At 38.2% G+C, this 24,436-nt stretch overlaps 1 protein-coding gene across 1 annotated transcript in view; it reads left to right on the top strand.

Moving 5' to 3' along the window:
• ELP3 (elongator acetyltransferase complex subunit 3) overlaps nt 1–24,436 on the top strand; it is a 118,824-nt gene that overhangs the window by 55,603 nt on the left and 38,785 nt on the right. Inside the window, exons 10-11 of the mRNA XM_049865695.1 lie at nt 2,876–3,069; nt 19,508–19,598. Of these exons, the coding sequence (XP_049721652.1) occupies nt 2,876–3,069; nt 19,508–19,598 (285 nt within the window). The remainder of the gene's footprint in view (nt 1–2,875; nt 3,070–19,507; nt 19,599–24,436) is intronic.

Below are 24,436 nucleotides of genomic sequence, written 5' to 3'. Positions count from 1 at the left end.
ATTCTACCAAAAGCCATCTATACATACAATACGCTTCCGATCCAAATTCCAATGTCATTTTTTAATGTGATAGAGAAACAAATCACCAACTTCATATGGAAGGGAAAGAAGCCTCGGAAAAGCAAAGCATTACTGAAAAAGAAGAAGAAAGTGGGAGGCCTCACTCTACCTGATTTCAGAACCTATTATACAGCCACAGTAGTCAAAAGAGCCTGGTACTGGTACAACAACAGACACATAGGCCAATGGAACAGAATTGAGAACCCAGATATAAATCCATCCACATATGAGCAGCTTATATTTGACAAAGGCCCAGTGTCAGTTAATTGGGGAAAAGATAGTCTTTTTAACAAATGGTGCTGGCATAACTGGATATCCATTTGCAAAAAAATGAAACAGGACCCATACCTCACACCATGCACAAAAACTAACTCCAAGTGGATCAAAGACCTAAACATAAAGACTAAAACAATAAAGATCATGGAAAAAAAATAGGGACAACCTTAGGAGCCCTAATACAAGGCATAAACAGAATACAAAACATTACCAAAAATGACGAAGAGAAACCAGATAACTGGGAGCTCCTAAAAATCAAACACCTATCCTCATCTAAAGACTTCACCAAAAGAGTAAAAAGACTACCTACAGACTGGGAAAGAATTTTCAGCTATGACATCTCCGACCACCGCCTGATCTCTAAAATCTATATGATTCTGTTAAAACTCAACCACAAAAAGACAAACAACCCAATCAAGAAGTGGGCAAAGGATCTGAACACGCACTTCACTAAAGAAGATATTCAGGCGGCTAACAGATACATGAGAAAATGCTCTCGATCATTAGCCTTTAGAGAAATGCAAATTAAAACTACGATGAGATTCCATCTCACTCCAACAAGGCTGGCATTAATCCAAAAAACACAAAATAATAAATGTTGGAGAGGCTGCGGAGAGACTGGAACTCTTATACACTGCTGGTGGGAATGTAAAATGGTACAACCACTTTGGAAATCTATCTGGCGTTATCTTAAACAGTTAGAAATAGAACTACCATACAACCCAGAAATCCCACTCCTCGGAATATACCCTAGAGAAATAAGAGCCTTCACACGAACAGATATATGCACACCCATGTTTATTGCAGCTCTGTTTACAATAGCAAAAAGCTGGAAGCAACCAAGGTGTCCATCAATGGATGAATGGTTAAATAAATTGTGGTATATTCACACAATGGAATACTACGCATCGATAAAGAACAGTGATGAATCTGTGAAACATTTCATAACATGGAGCAACCTGGAAGGCATTATGCTGAGCGAAATGAGTCAGAGGCAAAAGGACAAATATTGTATAAGACCACTATTATAAGATCTTGAGAAATAGTATAAACTGAGAAGAACACATACTTTTGTGGTTACGAGGCGGGGAGGGAGGGAGGGTGGGAGAAGGTTTTTTACTGATTAATTAGTAGATAAGAACTGCTTTAGGTGAAGGGAAGGACAATACTCAATACACGGAAGGTCAGCTCAACTGGACTGGACCAAAAGCAAAGAAGTTTCCGGGATAAACTGAATGCTTCAAAGGTCAGCAGAGCAAGGGTGGGGGTTTGGGGACCATGGTTTAAGGGGACTTCTAAGTCAATTGGCAAAATAATTCTATTATGAAAACATTCTGCATCCCACTTTGAAATGTGGCATCTGGGGTCTTAAATGCTAACAAGCAGCCATCTAAGATGCATCAATTGGCCTCAACCCACCTGGATCAAAGGAGAAGGAAGAACACCAAGGTCACACGATAACTAAGAGCCCAAGAGACAGAAAGGGCCACATGAACCAGAGACCTACATCATCCTGAGACCAGAAGAACTAGATGGTGCCCGCTCACAACCGATGACTGCCCTGACAGGGAGCACAACAGAGAACCCCTGAGGGAGCAGGAGATCAGTGGGATGCAGACCCCAAATTCTCACAACAAGACCATACTTAATGGTCTGACTGAGACTAGAGGAATCCCAGTGGTCATGGTCCCCAAACCTTCTGTTGGCCCAGGACAGGAACCATTCCCGAAGACAACTCATCAGACATGGAAGGGACTGGACAGTGGGTAGGAGAGAGATGCTGATGAAGAGTGAGCCATCTGTATCACATGGACACTTGAGACTGTGTTGGCATCTCCTGTCTGGAGGGGGCATGGGAGGATAGAGAGAGTTGGAAGCTGGCAAAATTGTCACGAAAGGAGAGACTGGAAGGGCTGACTCATTAGGGGGAGAGCAATTGGGAGTATGGAGTAAGGTGTATATAAACTTTTTTGTGACAGTCTGACTTGATTTGTAAACGTCCACTTGAAGCTCAATAAAAGTTAATAAAAAAAAAAGAGGATACAGTCTTCAGGATAATGCAGACATGGAATAAATTATAAGTACGGTGATTTTAAAAAAGAGGAAATAGGTTCAATAGCACCCTTTTTCTTTTTTTGACTGGGACAGCTAGTATTTGAAGGCCAGGAAGGCCTCTCTGAAGAGGTGGCATTCAATCTAAGACCTAGAAGTAGCAGTTACCTTGATGAAGAAAAGTTGGTGAACTTTCCAGGCAGAGGAAATTGCCTTTTCAAAGGCCAAGAGGGAGAGTGGTGAGGGGTGACATGAGGTGTGTGAAGTGATAGACAGGGACTGGATTGTGGAGGAGCTTGTAGTGTGGAACACAGTTGCTTTCGCCAGTCAGGCCATTAAAAAATGGAGCTTCTATTCTTTCTGTACACCCTCCCTTGTTGGGAAGGAAAGACAGCTTGAGGGCCTGCTGGGTGTGTGAGAGAAGCTGACCTGGGATTGAAACTTCACCATGAGTAGTCTGATGTAATTTTTTTGTTGTTGTTTACAGGAGTTTTTTGAGAACCCTGCTTTTCGTCCTGATGGTTTGAAACTCTACCCTACCCTGGTGATTCGTGGAACAGGACTTTATGAGCTATGGAAATCAGGAAGATACAAGAGTTATTCTCCTAGTGACCTAATAGAATTGGTGGCTCGGATCCTAGCCCTTGTGCCTCCATGGACTCGAGTGTACCGAGTACAGAGGTAGTGTGCTATCCTTTATTCCAAAAATAACTGGTGACTAGTTTGTTTAAAATTTCTGATTAAAATAGTCTGATTTCATACTGAGGCTTTTGAAAATGTTTTTAATTAAAAATGGAATTCTATCTCTAAATAGAGAGGGATGGAAAAGAGAGGACAGAATGTCCAAACTGCTTTGCTCATATTGTATTTATTCATCTTTCTGTTCATTCATGAGCCAGGAGATGGAGTTACGACAGTAAGTAAGCGTAGTGCCTGCTTCCAAGGATCTTAAGATCTAGATCAGGGTTTCTTCTTGTAGGTCAACTTCAATTTAGAGATAGCAGTGGGTATGGGAGGAGGAAGTGTAGCCCTGTGTATATTATGCCTAGTCTAGAGTCTGAAGAAGAAAGAGAGTAGCAACAGTTACTTTTTACAGCTATCAATGTAAATGGTGAAAGAGTAAAATATTCCTGATAGAATGAAGGAAATAAAATAATCTTAACTGTTTTCTTCTTAGGAGAGAGACAGTTAAGATCTCATTGACAATCACAGATCTTTTTTTTTTTTATATAACATTGAAGAAAAATTTTAGAAACCATAAAAGTTACCTGTATACTTAAAATCCTAACTAAGCCATTTCTGTATTTGCTGGTCATTAAGGCACGTTTAAGGAGCCCTGGGGGTGCAGTGGTTAAAATGCTTACTGCTATCCTAAAGGTTGATGGTTTGAGCCACCAGCTGCTCCACAGAAGAAATATGTGGCAGCCTGCTTCCGTAAAGATTTACAGCCTTGGAAATCCTATGGGGCCGTTCTCCTCTGTCCTGTAGGGTCGCTGGGAGTTCGAATTCGCTCAAAGGCAGTGAGTTTTGTTAGTTTGTTAAGGCACATTCCACTACCACCTTGCCAAAACTCACCCAGTTTCCATTATTACAAATGCAAGGCCAAAAGGTAACTAGCAAATGCATGTAGCATCAGCTACTGTGAATAGTAGTCCACTGAGCACAGACATGGTATTACTAAGGATAATGAAACAGTAAATGCTGAAAATAAGCAGAATTATCACATAAAACCAAACCAAACCTGTTTGGTGGTGCAGTGGTTAAGTGCTTCCTGCTAACCAAAAGGTCAGCAGTTCCAACCAACTAGCTTATTCACTGTGGAAAGATGTGGTAATCTGCTTCCGTAAAGATTTACAGCCTTAGAAACTCTGTGGGGCAGTTCTGCTCTGTCCTATAGAGTTGTTATGAGTCAGAATTGACTCCATGGCAACAGAGTTTGGTTTTTGATTATCGCATACTTAAGGAGAATTATCAATAATATAAAATAATGGATTTGCTTAAAAGCCAAAGAACATTTATGCCATATCCCTTCACAGTGTATTGGTTTCTTACATTTTTTAATTATTGGCCTAACTCAAGGATCTAAATTGCCTATATGATCTCTGTTTTTAAAAATGTACCTAAAAATACTAAGGAAAATTCAGCTGTTAAGAAATTTGAATTGTTCTTCCCTTCTTTTCAATCTTCCCTGCAAATTCAGTCCAAAAGACACCCAGCGCAGGGTGAGAAAGGTGACCATGTGGAGGAGGAGACAGTGGGTGTGGTGTGGGTTGTTGGAGCCCGAATCTGGTGAAAACGGCATTCCTGCAGATGGATGGCCTGGCACAAGATGTCAGAGCTCCAGCTAAGTGAAAAGGACATCCCTGCAGGGTAGGGAAGAAGTGAGGGATATCCACAAAAGATTAGTTACTTACCGGGTGATTGATCAAATCAGTACGTAGATACAAGATTTTTATTGTCTAAGAAGGGAATTACAAATATGAAAAAAGAAAATTAGAGTTAACCCCATGATATGTTGAAATAGAAGATCCTGGTGTGAATCATGGTTTTTAACAAGTAGGTAGCTATGGAAATAAATATAAACCTAAGAGAGAGAGTGTGTGTGTGTGTTTTTCCAGATCTTGGGATCTTGGTTTCTACGTACCCTTTTCCACTAAAATGAACCAAGGTGTCTTGGAGAAAAGGCTGATTTCAGGACTGGGCAGGGAAAGTATAACATGAGCCTGAAACATCTTGTGCCAGAAAAATTAAGAAGCATTCAAAGAAGAATGAGGAAGCCAGCTTGATGAGCTCCCATTGGCCAAATTTGGGGCAGTTTAAGCGTCAAAATAAATATTGAGAGGAACGTGTTGGAACCAATAGATGTATCTTAGATGGCCACTCGCAAGCTTTTGAGACCCCAGACACTACTTACCAAAGTAGGATGTCCTGTTCTGTCTTCTTACTATTATAACCTCGTTACAGTTCTCCTAGGAAAGTTGGCCAGTAGAAGAGTCTGTTAGCTCTAATTCCAGGAGGCCTAACCTTCAGTCATATGTCTGTATCAATATGTCACTTAGAGAGTTTATGAGGGAGGAGTGGTACAGGTGAATATAGGCTTAAGATTTTGAAGTTATGTTCTGTTACTTCAAAAATGTGTGGGTGGATTTAAATTTGATGGAATACACCCTCTCCTCACTTATCGACAAGGTTAGTTTCCAAAGACCATGTTGTTATGCGAAATCGGCATTATGTGAAAATAGAATGTCTGTTTCTTCCATTTCAAACGGTTATACAGGTCCTTACTGTCAGTGGGATAGTAGCTTCCCAGTAACCTCGAAAGGTGGAAAATGTAAGTAGGCGCCATATCCCACTGGCCAAGTTAATGTGCAAAATAGTAGATTTTTTAATGTAAATGTGATAGCCAATAAGCAAGATGTACTGTAAAGCAAGAGGTAATGGTGAAAAAAACACCCAGTAACCCATAAATCACCTTAAAAAATGTGGAATTAGTAACGTCCTTGGTGAGCCTGAGGACAATTTATTGTTTGAAGATAGTGATGACTCAGTTTCAAATGCATTAAGACCCGCTGGTGAAGAGAGTCATTTGAATTCTAGCTATGTTGTTAGATTTTCATGCTTCGGGACTGATAATTTACTTAACTTTGAATATGATCATTTTTAGGGTGTTTAGTACAAAGATTAAACTCTATGTACTTCCAGCTTAATCTTTTTTTTAATACATTTTTGGTGCTTTTATGATGATACTTATTGGTATAGAAGCTTCTGTTAGGATTCATTCTATTTTTTTATGTAGCTTGTGGTGAGCCAATGTTCAATAAAACATTTGTTTTTCTGTAAGCACAGGCAGAATTCCTTCAAATATTATTACTTTGTGTTTTGTATGGGATATTACTGAATTATTGAATTCAGTATACCAAGTCATTCAAATTTATTACATTTTATTACTTTTTACCTATTTTTATTTACATAGTTTCTTTGTATGTACTGCATAAAAATGATGCAGATTTATTTTATGTTGTGACTTGCTTTTTGTTATCAATAATCTCTTAAATTCTAGACTGTTTAGGCTTTTGCAGTACTGAGGTATGGCACAAGACTTCATTTACTAGTAAATGTATTTTTTGATTCTAATAAATTTCTATTTTGATCATGTGATTTTTATACCTTTTTTCTAACTGTGTAGAGTACTACTAATTATTCATGTTTTCTTCCTAATTTCAGGCAATATAGTACTATATTTACATGAGCAAAATAATGTTCTTCTCTGTAAAAGTACTTTAAAAACACATCACTTAGTAACAATTTGATAGCTGTGTTCTAGTGAAATGACTTCATATCCTGCTGAAAAACCTCATATCCCATTTAAAGGTGTAAAATTATCATCACATATTGCTAGAATTTTGTATTTCTGGAGTTCCAGAAAGAAACTCATATCAAGAGCTAAATGGCAAAATTTTGAAATAGAAGTGAAGGAAAGTGTTAATGGGTACCTTAAGTGTTATATACAAATGTGTGCAAGAGAAGGCAGGCTGTTTAAAAATATTAAGTGGCTAAGAAACCTGATTTGGGAAAAGAGAATCATGAAGTTTTTACTCTACAATGTTTCTTCTAGCTTTAGCCTTAAAATTTTTAAAGCAATTCTTAGAATGTAGAAAACTGCTATTAAGATATTAGTTTAAGTTTTTCTCTCTCTTTTTGAGCTTGCCAGGAAGAAACCACTGTAAAGGAGAAAAGCCTGCTGGCAGGGTGTTTAATCTAAGCATTTTTTAATAATTATAGAATATTTGTTTTAAATCATAGCTAAGGGAAATCTTAATTGTCATTGTGTTCTGTGCTTTTAGAAAAATCCGGCTATTTCTGCATGATTCACCTAGTGGCAGCTTATACCAATTACAGGCAGCATACTTGGTGTTGACTACTAAAACCGAGGAAACCCTGGTGGCGTAGTGGTTAAGAACCATGGCTGCTAACCAAAAAGTTGGCAGTTCGAATCCACCAGGCGCTCCTTGGAAACTCTATAGGGCAGTTCTACTCTGTCCTATGGGGTTGCTATGAGTTGGAATTGACTCAATGGCAATGAGTTTTTTTTGGTTAATAAAACTGACCTTGTAAGGGAACTAAAAAAATGTTTACGTATGAAAGATTTTAGGAATTATTTTTTAAACTAATATCATAAGGGAGGAACAGAGGAAGGAAAGATACGTCAAGTGGGAATTCAGCGTTTCATATTTGCCATTTTTGTCTTTCTTTTTTTAAAAAAAGCTATATTTTACTGAGAGATTATATGATGTTTTTAAATTGGTTATCCTACGTTTTTAAAAGTAATCTGCATTTTAGTTTTAAGACACTTGAGTCAATAATCTCTTACTGGGTGTTTTTATGAAATAGCATCCTAATACATGATTTTATACTGAAGTCCTGAAGGGTGCAATCAGTGATTAAATGTAAAATTCTATCCAGACACATAATGGAGTCACATTAAACTGCTGCTGCCCACAGGCTATTTGACAGCTGTCTGCCTTGATGTGATATTTACATAACTATGAAGCATTAGAATAAGAATCCCAGTTTGCAACCAAAACATGCTCTTGATGCATGAGAAATTTCAGACAAATACTATACACATCAGTTTGAAAGGCTTTTGATGAACAAATTGCAAATATCAGAGCCTCAAAGCTTATGATGTTACCTGCTAAAATAGAAAAAAATGAATATTCTTAAATCTAATCTCTCTTCAAGCCAAGAAGGTCAAGCTATATTAAACCAAGTTGAGAAACCTAAAAATAATTAGGAAGAAATACAGCCAGAATGCTCCTTTGAAGCAAGAATGACAAGACTGTCTCACATACTTTGGACATGTTTCCAGTCCCTGAAAAAGGACATCATGCTTTGTAAAGTAGGGGGTCAGCGAAAAAGAAGACCCTCGATGAGGTGGATTGACACAGTGGCTGCAACGATGGGCTCAAGCATAACAACAATTGTGAGGATGGCACAGGACCAGGCAGCGTTCCGTTCTGTTGTACATAGGGCCGCTATGAGTCGGAACCTACTCGACAACAGCTAACAACAACAATAAAAGTAATTATAACTTCTGCCTAGACGGATGTAGCAAGTTCACATGGTCAGTAATCTCACCTAGGTTTTGAACTTTTAGAAGATTGTAACAATACTCATGTATTCCAGAGAGCCTAGTGCAGCAGTTTACACACTGAAGATGCTCTGCATACATAGAATCATATCCCCTCTTTTTCAGCAGGAAAGACTATCACTGAAAGTGGAGATTGCCACGTTTCTGTTCCTTAATGAGGAAAATCTCCCATCTGGTATACTCCAGGCATGTCACTGCCAAAGACCATTAAAGCTGTCTTGCATTTTTATAGTGACATAAATTTAAGGACATTTATGAACTATCAGCATAATTGTAAAGCTCTGAGTTATCAGGCCCTTACTGACTTGTGCTGTCTGGTAATCGGGACCAGCTTCATGGGCAAGTGAACTGTACAGTCTCATAGGGCCTCATGTTTGGTTTAATGCTCTGCTGTCACCATCTTGAAATTATTAATAATTTTTTAACATGAGGCCATGCATTTTCATTTTGCACTGGCATCACAAATTATCTAGCTGGTCTTGCTGCTAGTGCTGTCTTTCTATCATATAGTTCTGCTTAGTAGTTCTATATGATGAAACCTGTTCTCCTTTAGAGAGTTTACTTATTTTGAAATTTTTAGGGTCTTTTATAAGTACTGTTCATTATTAGAAATATTTATTAGGGTCATCTTCCCTTCCCAACTTCTTTTGCCTTGCCTATGGAGGCAATGTCATGGAGACATTGACAGCAGCAGAGTTGGCATCTGAAGAAATGGAGAGGTAAGAGTAAGGAGTGTAGAGATGGCAGCTAGGATGGTTGGGAGATTGGTTACATTGAAGAAGTAAGTTATTTGATTTAACAAATAAGTAAATATACTGAAGATAATGAGAGCCAACTTTCTTACTGTCTGCAGGGATTTACAACGTTCGGAGGGGAAAGGCTAAAAAGAGTACTAAGGCACTAGATTAGAACTGCAAGGATCAGTATGAACTCATGGTTTTTTAGTTTATGTACAGAAAATTATAGGTGTGTGTGTGTGTGTATACACAACACACGTATTTATTAGTTGTGTACACTGGGAGGGTGTAGAGATAATGGCGTACCCGTAGTAATGAATGCACTAAGTGCTCATATCTTGGTTTCTAAATATCACTCTCCACTAAAAGGAATTAGGGCTACTTGGGAAAATGCTCGGTTCCAAGGGTTGTATAGCAAACATACAAGATGAGCCTGGAACATCTTGGACCAGAAAGTAATGTTCAAAGAATGACAGGATGTGCAAAAGGACCCAGAAGCCAGACTGGAGGAATCCCCACTGGCCAAATCTAATTTGAGCAACAAAATAAATACCTGATTACAACCCTTTGAATAAAATAGGAATTTTTGGAGCCATACTAGCATAATGAATAAATGATAGAAAGAAAAGAGAAAGTTCTTCCTTAAGTTCAACTAACAAATGTAGGAGGAATGATAAAAATAGATAGGCACCATTTGTCCATTATTATAGGGAAGGTGATACAGACAAGAGTCCTCCGTGAATCCCAAACTGGTGAATGGAGGGTTGATGAGGAACAGGATGTTAATATAATATCAACATCTTTCTTCACAAAATACTACACAGATATGAAGGGGAAAATGGTGACATTATAGTGCAAATTCTTGGCAAACACAAACTCAACCAGGGCATCACCTGTGGTGGAACAGGTCAACATAGCATGCCTTCTCATATGATGCACTGAGAAGATCAAAGCATCATTTCTGTAGTATTTCTGCCAAGAATTCTTGACCTGAATCTGGTCATGAGGAAGCGTTGGACACTTAACGCATTGGGAGTCATCCTACTTCTTTTTAATATGATTTTATTAATTTTGTTGTTGAGAATTATGTACAACAAAACATAAACCATTTCGGCAGTTTTCTACATGTACCATTTAGTGACGTTTATTACATTCTTCAAGTTGTATAACCATTCTTACCCTCCTTTTCCGAGTTGTGCCTCCACCATTAGCATAAATTCACTCCCACCTAAGGTTCCTAGCTAATCTTTTGCATTGCTGTTGCCAGTTTGTTTCCATATAGATAATTCTTAGAAGTGCACAATGCTCAAGGCAGACCTTTTTTGCTGGTTAAGCTAAGCTGTTGTTTGGTTTTAAGAAGACTTCAGGGAATATTTTTGGTTCAGGGTTTAATGATTATCTCCACAATAGTTTGAGGGGTTCATCCAGCTTTCATGACTCCAGAAAGTCAAATCCGTGAGAATTTGAAATTTTATTCTGCATTTTCCCCCTTTTGATCAGAATTCTTCTATGAAGTCTTTGATCAAGGTGTTCAGTAATGGTAGCTGGGCATCATCCAGTTCTGGTCTCATAGCAAGGGAGGCAGTTGTTCGTGGAGGCAATTAGCCACACATTCCATATCCTCCTCCTATTGCTGATTCTCCTTGTTCCTCTGTTGTTTCAGGCAAATAGAGACTGGTTGTTGTGCTTTGGGTGGCCAATTGCAAGCTTTTAAGACCCCAGGCACTATACATCAAACTAGGAGGTAGAACAGAGGCACTAAACATATTATTAGACCAATTAACGGGCATGTCCCATGAAACCATGACCCTAAACCAAGAAAGCAAATCCCATGAGGTTTTTGGTTATACATAGTCGGCCTCAGCAGCTACTTTTTTTTTTCTTTTTGCCATTGTTGTAAATATATCTGTCATACAACTTTATACAGGGGTACAACTTACTGACAACAATTATTATAATCAACTGTGTAACCCTACCCTTAAGCAATGCAATATTTCTGTCACTGTTAACCCTGCATTTCCCCCCTCCCTCCCGCCCCTAATAACCACTAATAAACTTTGGTCCCTATACATTTGCCTCTTCTTGTCTTTTTATATAGGTGAGATCCTTTTGTGATTGACTTATTTCACTCAGCATGATATCTTCAAGCGCCATCCTTGTAGCATGTATCAAGACTTCATTTCTCCTACTGGCTGAGTAGTATTCTATTGTATATATGTACCACATTTTGTTTATCCATTCATCTGTTGATGGGCATTTAGGTTGTTTTCACCTTTTGTCTATTGTGAATAGTGCTGCAGTGAACGTTGGTGTACAAATCTCTGTTTGAGTCTCTGCTTTCAAATCTTTTGTATATATACCAGGAGTGGAATTGCTGGGTCATAAGGTAGTTCTATTTTTAGTTTTTTGAGGAACCGCCACAATGGCTATAAGAATTTGCATTCCCACTCGACGGCACTGGGTGTTTTTTTTTTCTAGCTAGTAAGGGTTCCAGTTTCCTCACATTCTCGCCAACATTTGTTGTTTTCTCTATATTTTAGCCATCCTAGTGGAAGTGAAATGATATCTCATTGTGGTTTTGATTTGCATCTCTCTGATGGCTAATGATACTGAGCATCTTCTTCTGTGTTTGGTGGCCATTTGAATGTCCTCTGGTGAAATGTTTATTCAAGTCCTTTGCCCATTTTGTGATTGGGTTATATTTGGCTTTTTGTCATTAAATTGTCAAAGTTCTGTATATATTTTGGTTATTAGGCTCTTGTTGAATATATGGTTTCCAAGATATTCTTCCAGTCAGTAACTTGTCTTTTCACCTTTTTGGTAAAGCCGTTTGACAAATGAAAGTTTTTAATTTTTATGAGATCCCATTTATTTATTTATCTTTTTCTGTTTGTGGTTTTGTTATTGTATTAAGTGATCCATTGTTAAAAGCTAGGCCTGACAGCATCGTCCCTGCTTTTTCATCTAAGAATTTTGTGGTTTTAGTTTGCACATTTAGGTCCTTAATCTTTTTTGAATTTGTTTTTGTATATGGCGTGAGGTATGGATCCTGTTTTATTTTTCTGCATGTGTAAATCCACTTTGCCTACCACCATTTATTTATTCATTTTTTAGTAACAGCTTTATTGAGATATAATTCACATCTCATATAATTTGCCAATTTAAGGTGTACAGTTCGGTGGTTTTTAGTATATTCACAGAGTTGTACAACCATCACCACAATCAATTTTAAAACATTTCATCACTCCCCCCAAAACTCACATGCCCATTAGTCACTTGCCCTCCCCCACCCTCTACCCTGTTGTTGTTAGTTGCCATTGAGTCAGTTGCGATTCATGGTGACCCCATGTGTTACAGAGTAGAACTGCTCCATAGGGTTTTTTTGGCTATAATCTTTTTGTTGTTGTGCTCTAAGTGAAAGTTTACAATTCAACTCAGTTGCTCATACAAAAACTTATACACACATTGTTATGTGACCCTAGTTGCTCTCCCTGCAATGTAACAGCACACTCCTCTCCACCCTGTATTTCCCGTATCCATTCAACCAGCTCGTGCCCCTCTCTGCCTTCTCATCTCACCTCCAGACAGGAGCTGCCCGCATAGTTCCATGTGACTACTTGAGCTAAAAAGCACACTCCTCACCAGTATCATTTCATGTCTTATAGTCCAGTCTAATCTTTGTCTGAAGAGTTGGCTTTGGGAATGGTTTTAGTTTTGGGCTAACAGAGAGTCCGGGGGGCATGACCTCTGGGGTCTCTTCAGTCTCAGTCAGACCATTAAGCCTGGTCTTTTTACTAGAATTTAAGGACCACATCCCACTTTTCTCCTGCTCCGTCAGGGATTCTCTGTTGTGTTCCCTGTCAGGCGGTTATACGACTAGCACCATTTATTGAGGAGATTCTTCTTTCCCCATCTAAGCTAAGGACTTAGCACCCTTGTCAAAAGTCAGTTGACTATAGATGTGTGTGTTTATTTCTGGACTCTCAATTCTATTCCGTTGGCCTGTGTGTTTATTGTTATACCAGTACCAGGATGTTTTGATTACTGTAGCTACATAGAATAGGAATTAGCGGACTATCAACTGAGATGTTTTAACAATCGGATGCAGCACTGGAAATGCTCATTCATCTATGCCAAGAAATTTGGAAGACAGCTACGTGGCCAGCTAACTGGAAGAGATCCATATTTATGCCTATTCCCAAGAAAGGTGATCCAACCAAATGTGGAAATTATCGAACAATATCATTAATATCACATGCAAGCAAAACTTGCTGAAGATCATTCAAAAGTGGCTGAAGCAGTATATCAACAGGGAACTGTCAGAAATTCAAGCCAGATTTAGAAGAGGACGTGGAACCAGGGATATATATCATATATCATTGCTGATGTCAGATGAATCCTGGCTGAAAGCAGAGAATACTGAAAAGATGTTTACCTGTGTTTTATTGACTATACAAAGACGTTCAACTGGGTAGATCATGACAAATTATGGATAATACTGCAGAGAATGGGAATTCTGGAACACTTAATTGTGCTTTTTATGAGGAATCTGTACATGGATCAAGAGGCAGTCATTCAAACAGAACAAGGGGATACTACATGGTTTAAAGTCAGGAAAGGTGTGCATCAGGGTTGTATCCTTTCACCATACTTGTTCAGTCTGTATGCTGACCAAATAATCTGAGAAACTGGACTGTATGAAGAAGAACAGGTCATCAGGTTTGGAGGAAGACTCATTAACAACCTGCATTATGCAGATGACACAACCTTCCTTGCTGAAAATGAAGAGGACTTGAAGCACTTACTGATGAAGATCAAAGACCACAGCCTTCGGTATGGATTACACCTGAACATAAAGAAAACAAAAATCCTCACAACTGGACCAATAAGCAATGTCATGATAAATGGAGAAAAGATTGAAGTTGTCAAGGATTTCATTTTACTTGGATCCACAGTCAACACCCATGGAAACAGCAGTCAAGAAATCAAATGGAGAAAAGACTGAAGTTGTCAAGTGTTTCATTTTACTTGGATCCACAGTCAACACCCATGGAAACAGCAGTCAAGAAATCAAATGGAGAAAAGATTGAAGTTGTCAAGCGTTTCATTTTACTTGGATCCACAGTCAACACCCATGGAAACAGCAGTCAAGAAATCAAAAGACACATTGCATTGGGCAAATCGGCTGCAAAAGACCTCTTTAAAGTGTTGGAAAGCAAAGATGTCACCTTGAAGACTAAGGTGCACCTGACCCAAGCCATAGTATTTTCAGTCACCTCATATGCATGTGAAAGCTGGACAATGAATAAGGAAGACCAAAGAGGAATTGATGTCTTTGAATTGTGTTGGCAAAGAATATTGAATATACCACAGACTGCCAAAAGAATGAACAAATCTGTGTTGGAAGAAGTACAACCAGAATTCTCCTTACAAGCAAGGATGACTAGACTATGTCTTACATACTTTGGACATGCTATCAGGAGGGATCAGTCCCTGGAGAAGGACATCATGCTTGTAAAGTACAGGGTCATTGAAAAAGAGGAGGAGCCTCAATGAGTTGGATTGACACAGTAGCTGCAACAGTGGGCTGAAGTATAGCAACAATTGTGAGGATGGTGCAGGACCGGGCAGTGTTTCGTTCTGTTGTGCAGAGGGTAGCTCTGAGTTGGAATCGACTCAGCGGCACCTAACAACAACAACAACATAGTGTAGAACAAAGTAGGAGACTTTGTTCTTCTCTCAGCATTGCTTTAGCTATTCAGAGCCTTTTGCCATTCCATATGAAGTTGAGGATTTCTGTAAAGAAGGCTGTTAGAATTTTGATTGGGATTACATTGAATCTATAGATTACTTTGGGTAGTATTGACATCTTAACAATGTTAAGTCTTCCAATCCATGAACATGGAACATCTTTCCATTTATTTAAGTTTTCTTTAATCTCTTTCATCAGAGATTCTTTATTCTTCTCAGTGTTTTATAGTTTTCATTGTTTAAGTCCTTTACATCCCTGGTTAGATTTATTCCTAGGTATTTTATTCTTTGAGATGCTATTATAAATGGAATTATTTCCCTAATTTCCATTTCAGTTTTCTCATTGTTGTGTAGAAACCCAACTGAGTTTTGTTTGTTGACCTTGTAACCTGCAACTTTGCGAAATTCCTCTATTAGCTCTAGAAGTTTTCTTGTGGACTCTGGGATTTCCTGTATATTGGATCATATCAAATAGAGATAATTTTACTTCTTTACTAATCTGGATACTTTTTATTTCTTGTCTTACTGCTATGGCTAGGACTTCTAATACAATATGAATAGAAGTGGTTAGAGCAGGCACTCTTGTCTTGTTCCCAGTTTCAAGGGGATAACTCTCAGTCTTTCTCCATTAATTATAATGTTGGCATCATATCATATTGAGGAATTCCCCTTCTATTCTAGTCTTCTTAGGGCTTTCATCAAGAAAAGGGTGTTGCATTTTATCAAATGCTTTTTCTGCATCTGTAGAAATGATCGTGTAGTTCTTTTCCTTTGTTCTATTGATTTCTTTTGTAATATTGAACCATCCCTGCATTCCTGAAATAAATGCCACTTGGTTATGATGTATGACTCTAATAATATGCTGTTGGATTCTGTTTGCTAATATTTTGTTGAGGATTTTTTTATCTATATTCATAAGATATATTGGCCAGCAGTTTTCTTTTCTTGTAGTGTCTTTGTCTGGCTTGGGTATCAGAGCTATGTTTGCTTCATAGACTGAATTAGGAAGTATTCTTTATCTTTTGGAAGAGTTTAAACAGTATTTATGTCAATTCTTCTCTAAATGTTTGATAGAATTCCCCAGTGAAGCCATCTGGTCCAGGACTTTTTGTTCTTGTTGGAAGGTTTTTCATCACTGATTTGATCTCTTCGTTTGTTATGCACGTGTATTCTTGAATACTATGAAGGACATGAGAGACAAGAAAAGACTGAGGAATTGTGCCACATGGAAAAAGACCAGTAAGACATGACATATAAAAGAGAGACATTGTTGGAACAGTTGAATAGAGTACATCTGTGCATTGGATGGCAGTGTTGTATTAATGTTGATTTCCTGATTGGGAAGGCTGTGTGATGATCAAGGAAGAAAGTGCCCTTACTTTGAGGCAGTACACACTAAGGGTGTCAAGACTTGAATTTTTCAAGAAAACTACATATGTAGAGAGAGGGAGGGAGAGACACTAACAGCATGCAGAAGTGTTTATGCAAATGCAATAAAACATTAACAACCAGGCAGTCTGGGTGAACAGGATTTAGGAGTTCTTTGTACTGTTCTTGCAACTTTTCTTAGGTTTGAAAAGTTTTCAAAACAAAAAATTTTAATTAAAAATGTTTATAAAAGTTTTGGGGAAAATAAAAGACTAGTTAAACAGTTATATCCTGGTTTTAGAAATGCATTCTAACCTCCCTCAGACAGAATCTCTTTTTTTAATAGCTTTATTGAGACATAATTCACATACCATAAAATTTACCCATTTACTGGATTAATGAATTCCATATGTTTAACACTCACCTAAATTTTTCCCTATCAATTTTCAAAGTATGTTGTTTAGAAATTAGAGCAATTTTTTAACCTTGTGTGCTTGTGAAAGAGGGAAAGGAAAAAGTATAGAACAGTGAATATGAATTTGCCAGTTGCCATCAAGTCGATTCCAACTCATAGGGACTCCATCTGTGTCAGAGGAGAACAGGGTTTTCAGTGGCTGATTTTTCAGAAGTAGATCACCAGACCTTTCTTCTGAGGTGGCCCTGGGTGGACATAAACTTCCAAGCCTTCAGTTAGCAGCTGAATGTGTTGACCATTTGCATTACCCAGGGACTCCAAGTATGAATTAGTGATAAGCAAATCAATTTTTTTGTGGGTTGGAAAGTTTAATTCGGATGTAGTGAGGAGACAATAGGATAAGAATAGGGTAAAAGAATGTTGTTCATGAAGATAATTGAGGTAAACTTTCCTGTTGTAACCTTAGGAGAGACCCACTGATTTGTTAGGAAATGGATTCTGCAGCCTCCCTCTGTGCTCTGGGTGGACTTAGTGAGCAAATCTCTTACACGGGGCTGTCCTGAATTACCCCCTTCAATTCCATTGTGCAAAGGGGACTTTTAAAAGCAATGTTTTCTACCTGTAATAATGAGGTTCAGTACATACTTCTATTTAAGTGTTTGAGATTTTCTGATGTTCGGTGTGTTGGGTACTTATTTTCCCAATGATCAATTCTCTGCATACAGTTTATCCCTCAGCCCACAGACTGCCCTGCCGTTACACCTCTGCTCTCTTCTGTATACACTTCCCATGTCCAGCTGTCCATTTTATCCCCCACCTCTTCACTCATCTTCATAGTTTCATTTATACTCCAACCGTACTGCCCACTATACTTCTAGGAGCCCTGCACTTTCCCACTGAATTCCTCTTTCCTTCCCTTCATCACCCACCACCAATTTTGTAACTTACCTCAGTGATACCAGTGCACAACATAATATTTGTCATGTGATGGGTACTCAGTAGTGTTTGCCATTGCTTTTATTAATTTTATACCGTGTATAACAATGAATATGAAAATTTACATTTTAATCTAAATTGTGACTATGTATACACATAGTTTTGAGTTATTTATAAAGTATTTCAAGGTAAAAAAAAGGGGCATTTAAGAGACTTTAACTTTGGCATACATAATACCAGAAAACCAAACCAAACCTGTTGCTGCCCAGTTGATTCCGACTCATAACAACCCTATAGGACAGAGAACTACTCCATAGTTTTTAATTTTATAGTCTTTATTCATTTCATTTGTTAGTAACTTTAAAATATATTTGAATTTAAGAAATTATAGTTCCAAAGATAGAAAGTTAATTTTACTAAAAACTGCAAGTAAATCATATATACTAACTCTGAAAAAAAAAAAAAAAACTCATTTCAGTTGAGTGAGTTCCGACTCAGCGACCCACTGGGAGCAGCTAGTAGAGTCAAACTGCCTACCTTTTGGTTAGCAGTCAAGCCCTTAACCACTGTGCCACCAGAGCTTTGACACTAACTCTAATTACTCTAAAATAAAGTTTGTTTTTTTAATGTGTCTTGCACTTCGAACTCTGTGGTGTGTCATTGTCTTAAAGAATTTTGGCCTATCTTAAATTGTGTCTTTATGCGAACTCTGTTGACTTTCAGAGCCTAATAGACTTACTGTATAGAGCTTTTAATGCTAATTGATTGAATTTTGAGGAAGAATATCTTATTAGGATCAAATGGATGAATTAGCTAGTCATATTAACATTTGAAGGAATTAGTGAAAAGAGAAGGAAAAAGATGCAAGTTGATTCAGAAGCAAAAACTGGGAAGAAAAGATAATTGGCACATTCTTCAAGTCTTCTGATAAACCAAATATTAGGCAAAACAAACTGAGAACCTGGCTTTGATCAGAAAGCAGATGTACTATGCATAATCTTGCTTAATTCAGATTTTAAAACAAAATGAAATTGTTTTATTGTTAGATGCTGATTTTTGCCTAGTGTATTGTGTTGGGGCTACTAAAATGGAACATGCAACTTCAACTTTTGATCAAAGTTTCCTTGATGCCTTGCACTTTATATGCTATACTAATGCCAGGGAATAAATTTTACCTCCTCTTATCCTTAGGCAAGCTGTTGTTCTTCTAATACAGTCTCTTCTAAATTTAGATTATGGGAAAGGGCAATGGGGATTCATTCTTTTAGACCAGTTGCTAGCTAAGCCAAGCTATTGAACTTCCTGGTTACTTGTCACTTGGCAACTGTATGGGGAAGTGTTTAAGTTATAAAACAGCATATTAATAATAATTTTTATTCTCTTTAAACAAATTAAATTTTATAAAAACAATTTTGTTTCCTGTTTTATTGAGTACAAATGCCTCTTTAGCCAAAAATCATCACTAGTGGTTTTTACTGGATTTTTGTTCTGCACTTTGTAATATTATAGTGGTTTTCATCAGGAGTTCCTAACAAAAACCCTTAGAGGTAGATGAAAATTCTAATTTCATAGATAAGAAAACTAAGTGATTAAAAAAAAGAAAAACCCTGAGCCTTTCTTCCTGTCCGAAATACTCAGCCTCTGTCTTTCTGGTCAGCTTCACTGGTTTTTTTTTTTTCCCCTTTTTGTTTTTGTTATTCCTGCCTTGCTGCTACAGAGAATGATTTATATGTTGCAATAGCTGCTGTTTTTCTCCTGCAGAGATATTCCAATGCCCTTAGTCAGCTCAGGAGTAGAGCACGGTAATTTGAGAGAGCTGGCATTTGCAAGAATGAAAGACCTTGGAATACAGGTAAGAGCAAATATGGCTGTTTAAACTTAACTATTCAGATTAAAGTAATCTAAACACAAAAAATTGATGCTGTCATACTTACAAACTAGTCTTACAAGTGAGGTCAGAAAAGTTTTTTTCACATATTTATTTTTTCATATATTTAAAGCATTGAAATTCATGCTAGAGATTGCAGAGGTTGCATCCTACTCATCCTTTATCCCTTTCTGCCTTCTTGTACCAAAAAGGAGTATACATTTGTCAATTTAATGTCTGTTTTTTCTACTTACTCATATTGCCAACTATGTGCTCAACTTCTTTTTTTTAACAATTTTTCTTTTAAAGTATTGTGTGTTCAGTTCTAATTAGCAGTTATACAAGAACTCCAAGACCTGGTTCCTCAAAAGAAGATATGAGAGAGGCAGAGCCAACTTGGCAGTATAGACAGAAGCACCATAATATCCCTCTGCAGCAAAGACATGAAAAACTAAGTAAAACATACAAATGTCAGTCCTAGAACCCTAAACATGTAATGAAGGAATAAAGAACTCAGTCAAGCACCAAATGGAATAAAAAACTGACAGAACAGAGAACAAGGAGAGCTGCAGAGTGGAGGTCCCCTACTGGCTGATGTGGCATGGATTCGTCATCTTAGACTATAGCCACCAAGGAGCACAAACAGGGAGTACAGGAAGGCAACTTCTCAGAGCTCCCAACAGGAGACAGAGCACCCGGTAATAAGGGATACATGCTTTCCCACCTCCCACCCTTTTTCACCGTATGAGGCCTCCACGGCTTTTCAAGGGCCCACAGTTGCTCAGCCAGAGAGACACCAGTCCACTGGTGCCCGGATTTGCCATCTTTGACCTCAGCCACCAAAGACCACAGACAGGGAGTACAGAGAGGCAACTTCAGGGAGCTCGCAGCAGGAGACAGAGCACCCAGTAACCAGGATACACACTTTCCCACCCCCAACACTTCTTCCTCTACATGGCCTCCACCACTTTCTAACGGGCCGTGGTCACTTGGCCGGGGAAACACTAGCTCACTACCTCCGGGTCTGCCGTGCCCCCAAAGGCCAGCCCCTTCAGTGTAATTTTTTTGTTTCTTTGGGTTTTTTTGTTGTTGCTTCTGTCTCACTCTCTTCCTTTCCTTTCTCCCGCCCAACTAGCCCCGTGTGGCATCCCCTCTCCTTCTTGACTGCCTGATTTTTTTATTTGTTTTGTTCATTTTTCTTCTTTTTTTCTGTTTCTTCTCGCTCTCCTTTCCTTATTTTACTTTCTCCTGCTCACTCAGCCCTGTGGTATACTGCTTAGCTGAAGATTCATCACGTGCAGGCTTCCCATGGTCTGTACCACTGTCACTGACTGGCTTCCTCACCACCATTTTATTTATTTATTTATTTATTTATTGGTTTTTTTTGTGTGTGTGTGTCATTGTTGTTGCTTCTCTCTCTCTCTCCCATCCTTCCTTTCCTTTCTCCCACCCACATAGCCCTGTGCACTGCCCCCACTGCTTCTTACCGGGCCATGTTGTACTGCTCGACTGGAGAGCCTCTGACATACAACCCCCCCAGGTCTGCCAACCCCACAGGTCAGCTGCTTCAGTGCCGTATTTTTTTAATTTTTCTTTCTCTTTCCCCTTTTCCCTTTTCTGTATCCTATCCACCTAGTCCCTGCACGGCCTTTGCCCCTTCCTGTTGGGCTGTGCCATGCCATCCGGCGAGAGAGACATCACCTGGCCGCCACCCCAGTTCTGCCCTGACCCCAACAGCTCCCCCACCACATTTTTTGCTGTTGTTTTTATTTATTTATTTATTTGTTGCTGTTGGTTTCTTCTCTCTCACCCCTCTTTCCCTTCTTCCACTCACCTAGCCCCATGTGCTGCCCACACCCCCTGTCGACAGGGTGAACCACATCACTCAGCTAGAGAGCCACCAGCACATACCCTCACAAGAACTGCCTCATCACCACCTGCCAAATCATACCGTGCCACCATTCTTTTATTTATTTTTCCCTCATTCTTTTTATTTTTTTCTTTTGTTTCTCTCTTTTCTTTCACTCATCTGCTTAGGTCTGCACATCACATCCTCTGCACATCACATAATACCAACATGGTTCCCTATATCCCATGCTACACTGCCCTGTGGCCCCACACTGTCAGCCCCAGTTTGTGCCACAAATTACCAATCCCTGCCCCTCCACCCCTGCAGAACCTGCCCTGCTGTACCATAGCTGAGTGACCTGCCCTACCCACCTGGACAAGGTGGTGAGAAGTATCATGCCTACAGGCAAGCAAGAAACAAAACACACCCAGTCCACCTGCCTAGACATAACCAGATAAAACAAAGCAAGATGAAACAAATGAATCTAATTAATAAACAAGGAAAATAATTCCTGACTGTCCCAAAGACAGCGTACAGTATCAAAACACAAAAAGAACATACAGGGTGGATCCAGTAAGCGATCAGAATAAAACAACAGATGACCCTCTGTTAGAAGAAAAAGCACTGGAACTACCTGATAGGGAAAGAAAAAGCGCTGGAACTACCTGATAGGGAATTCAAAAGTAATAGTCAGGATTCACCAACAGAAGAAAGAAAATACAGATAAAAATAAGGGAAAAAAATAGATAAAATCAGGGAAAATACAGACAAGCAATGGAAGAATTCAGGAAAATAATACAACAACAAAATGTCAATAAATAACTAGTAATTATACAAAAACAGCAATTAGAAATTCAAAAGATAAGCAACAAGATTTCAGAAATGGACAGTGTAGTTGAAGGTTTTCAGAGCAAATTTGAAACAGTGGAAGACAGGATCAGCAAAATTGAAGGCAAATCCTTGGATACCACTTTGAGAAAAAATCAGGAAAAAATGAAGAAACCCTGAAAACAATGTGGGATACAATCAAAAGCAAAAATTTGCATGTGATCAGAGTTCCAGAACAGGGGGAGAAAACAGAAAACACAGAGAGGATCATTGAAGATATACTGACAGAAAACTTCCCTGATGTCATAAAAGACTAAAAGCCGACCATCCAAGAAGTTCAATGAACCCCAAATAAGATACACCCCAAAAGAAAATCAAGACACATCATAATCATACTTGCTAAAACCAAGGACAAAGAAAGAGTCCTGAGAGCCATTCAAGAAAAATGAAAAGTCACATACAAAGGGAAAACAATAAGACTAAGCTTTGATTACTTGGCAGAAACCATGCAGGCAAGATGGCAATGGGATGACATATATAAAATCTTGAAAGAAAAAAACTGCCAACCAAGAATAATATATACTGCAAAACTCTTGCTCAAATGTGATGGCAAAATTAGGACATTTCCAGATAAATACAAATTAAGGGAATATGTTAAAAAAAAAAAAAAAAAAAAAAAACGAGAATTATTAAAGGGCATCCTTCGGTTAAAGAACCAACAACATCAGACAACAACCTGAATCTAGGACACAAGACAGCATCAGCCAGATACCAGCCTACGTAATAAACTCTCGAGGATAAAACAAAATTAAAAGATTTACAACAGGAAACCAGAGAGGTCAATGTGTAAATGACAACAAATTCAGAACAATAAAAGAGGGAAAAAAACAAAGTATGTCTAGAACTTACAAAGGAGAGGAAGAAAAGGCATTATTAAGTAATAAAAGACTGGTTTAAACTTAGGAAGATAGGAGTAAATTTCAGGGTAACCACAAAGAAAGTTAACAAACCTTCTCATCAAAATAAAGAAGAAAACAAAGTCTCAGTAAACAAAAATCTACAAAAATGAAACAAACAAAAAACCCACAAACAAAAGTAATCCAGGACAGGAGATTAAGAGGAACAAAGAAAATGTCAGCACATAAACAAAAAAAAAGCACTACAAAATGATAGCAATAAACTCACACCTATCAATAATCACACTGAACATAAATGGCTTAAATGTACCCATAAAGAGAGAGTGATGAAATGGATAAAAAACAGACCCATCAATATGCTGTTTGCAGGAGACATCCTTAGAAAGACATAAAGATATTAAAAATCAGAGATGGACAAAATATATCAAGCTAACAGCTACCAAAAAAGAGCAGAAGTGGCAACACTAGTCTCAGATAAAATAGACTTTAAAAAAATATATACCATAAAAGACAAGAAAGGACATTATATAATGATAAAAGGGACAATCTACCATGAGGACATGAGCATAATAAATATCTACGCACCCAGTGACAGGGTTCCAAAATACATCAAACAAATCTAAAAGCACTGAAGGGAGAAATTGACAGTTCCACAATAATAGTAGGAGACTTCAACACACTGCTGTTGGTAAAGGATAGAACATATAGAAACTCAGCAAAGTTTCAGAAGATCTAAAGGCCACAGTCAACCAACTTGACCTCATAGACTTACATAGAACACTCCACCCAAAAGCAGCAGAGTACTCATTCTTTTCCAACATGTATGAAACATTCTCCAGAATAAACCATATCTTAGGCCACAAAGCAACGCTCAGGGTAATTCCAAAACACTGAGATGATACAAAGCACCTTCTGTGTTCACAACACCAGAAAAGTAGAAATTCATAACTAGAAAAGCAAAGAAAAAAATCAAATACATGGTAACTGAATAACACCTTGCTTAAAAACCACTGGGTAGTAGAAGAGATTTAAAAAGTCCTAGAATCAAATGAGAATAAACACACATCATACCAAAACCTTTTGGACACAGCAAAGGCAACAAATTTGAAAACCAAGAGTAAATGGACAAATTTTTAGAAACACTCTACCTACCCAAACTAACACAAATTGAGGTCAAAACTCTGAACAGACCTGTAACAAGAGGAGAGATTGAAAAGGTAATTGGAAAA

The sequence above is a fragment of the Elephas maximus genome, chromosome 22 (assembly GCF_024166365.1).
Source record: "Elephas maximus indicus isolate mEleMax1 chromosome 22, mEleMax1 primary haplotype, whole genome shotgun sequence".
Taxonomy (NCBI): domain Eukaryota; kingdom Metazoa; phylum Chordata; class Mammalia; order Proboscidea; family Elephantidae; genus Elephas; species Elephas maximus.
Note: the sequence above shows the minus strand (reverse complement) of the source record. Positions and strands in the feature narration are given on the sequence as shown.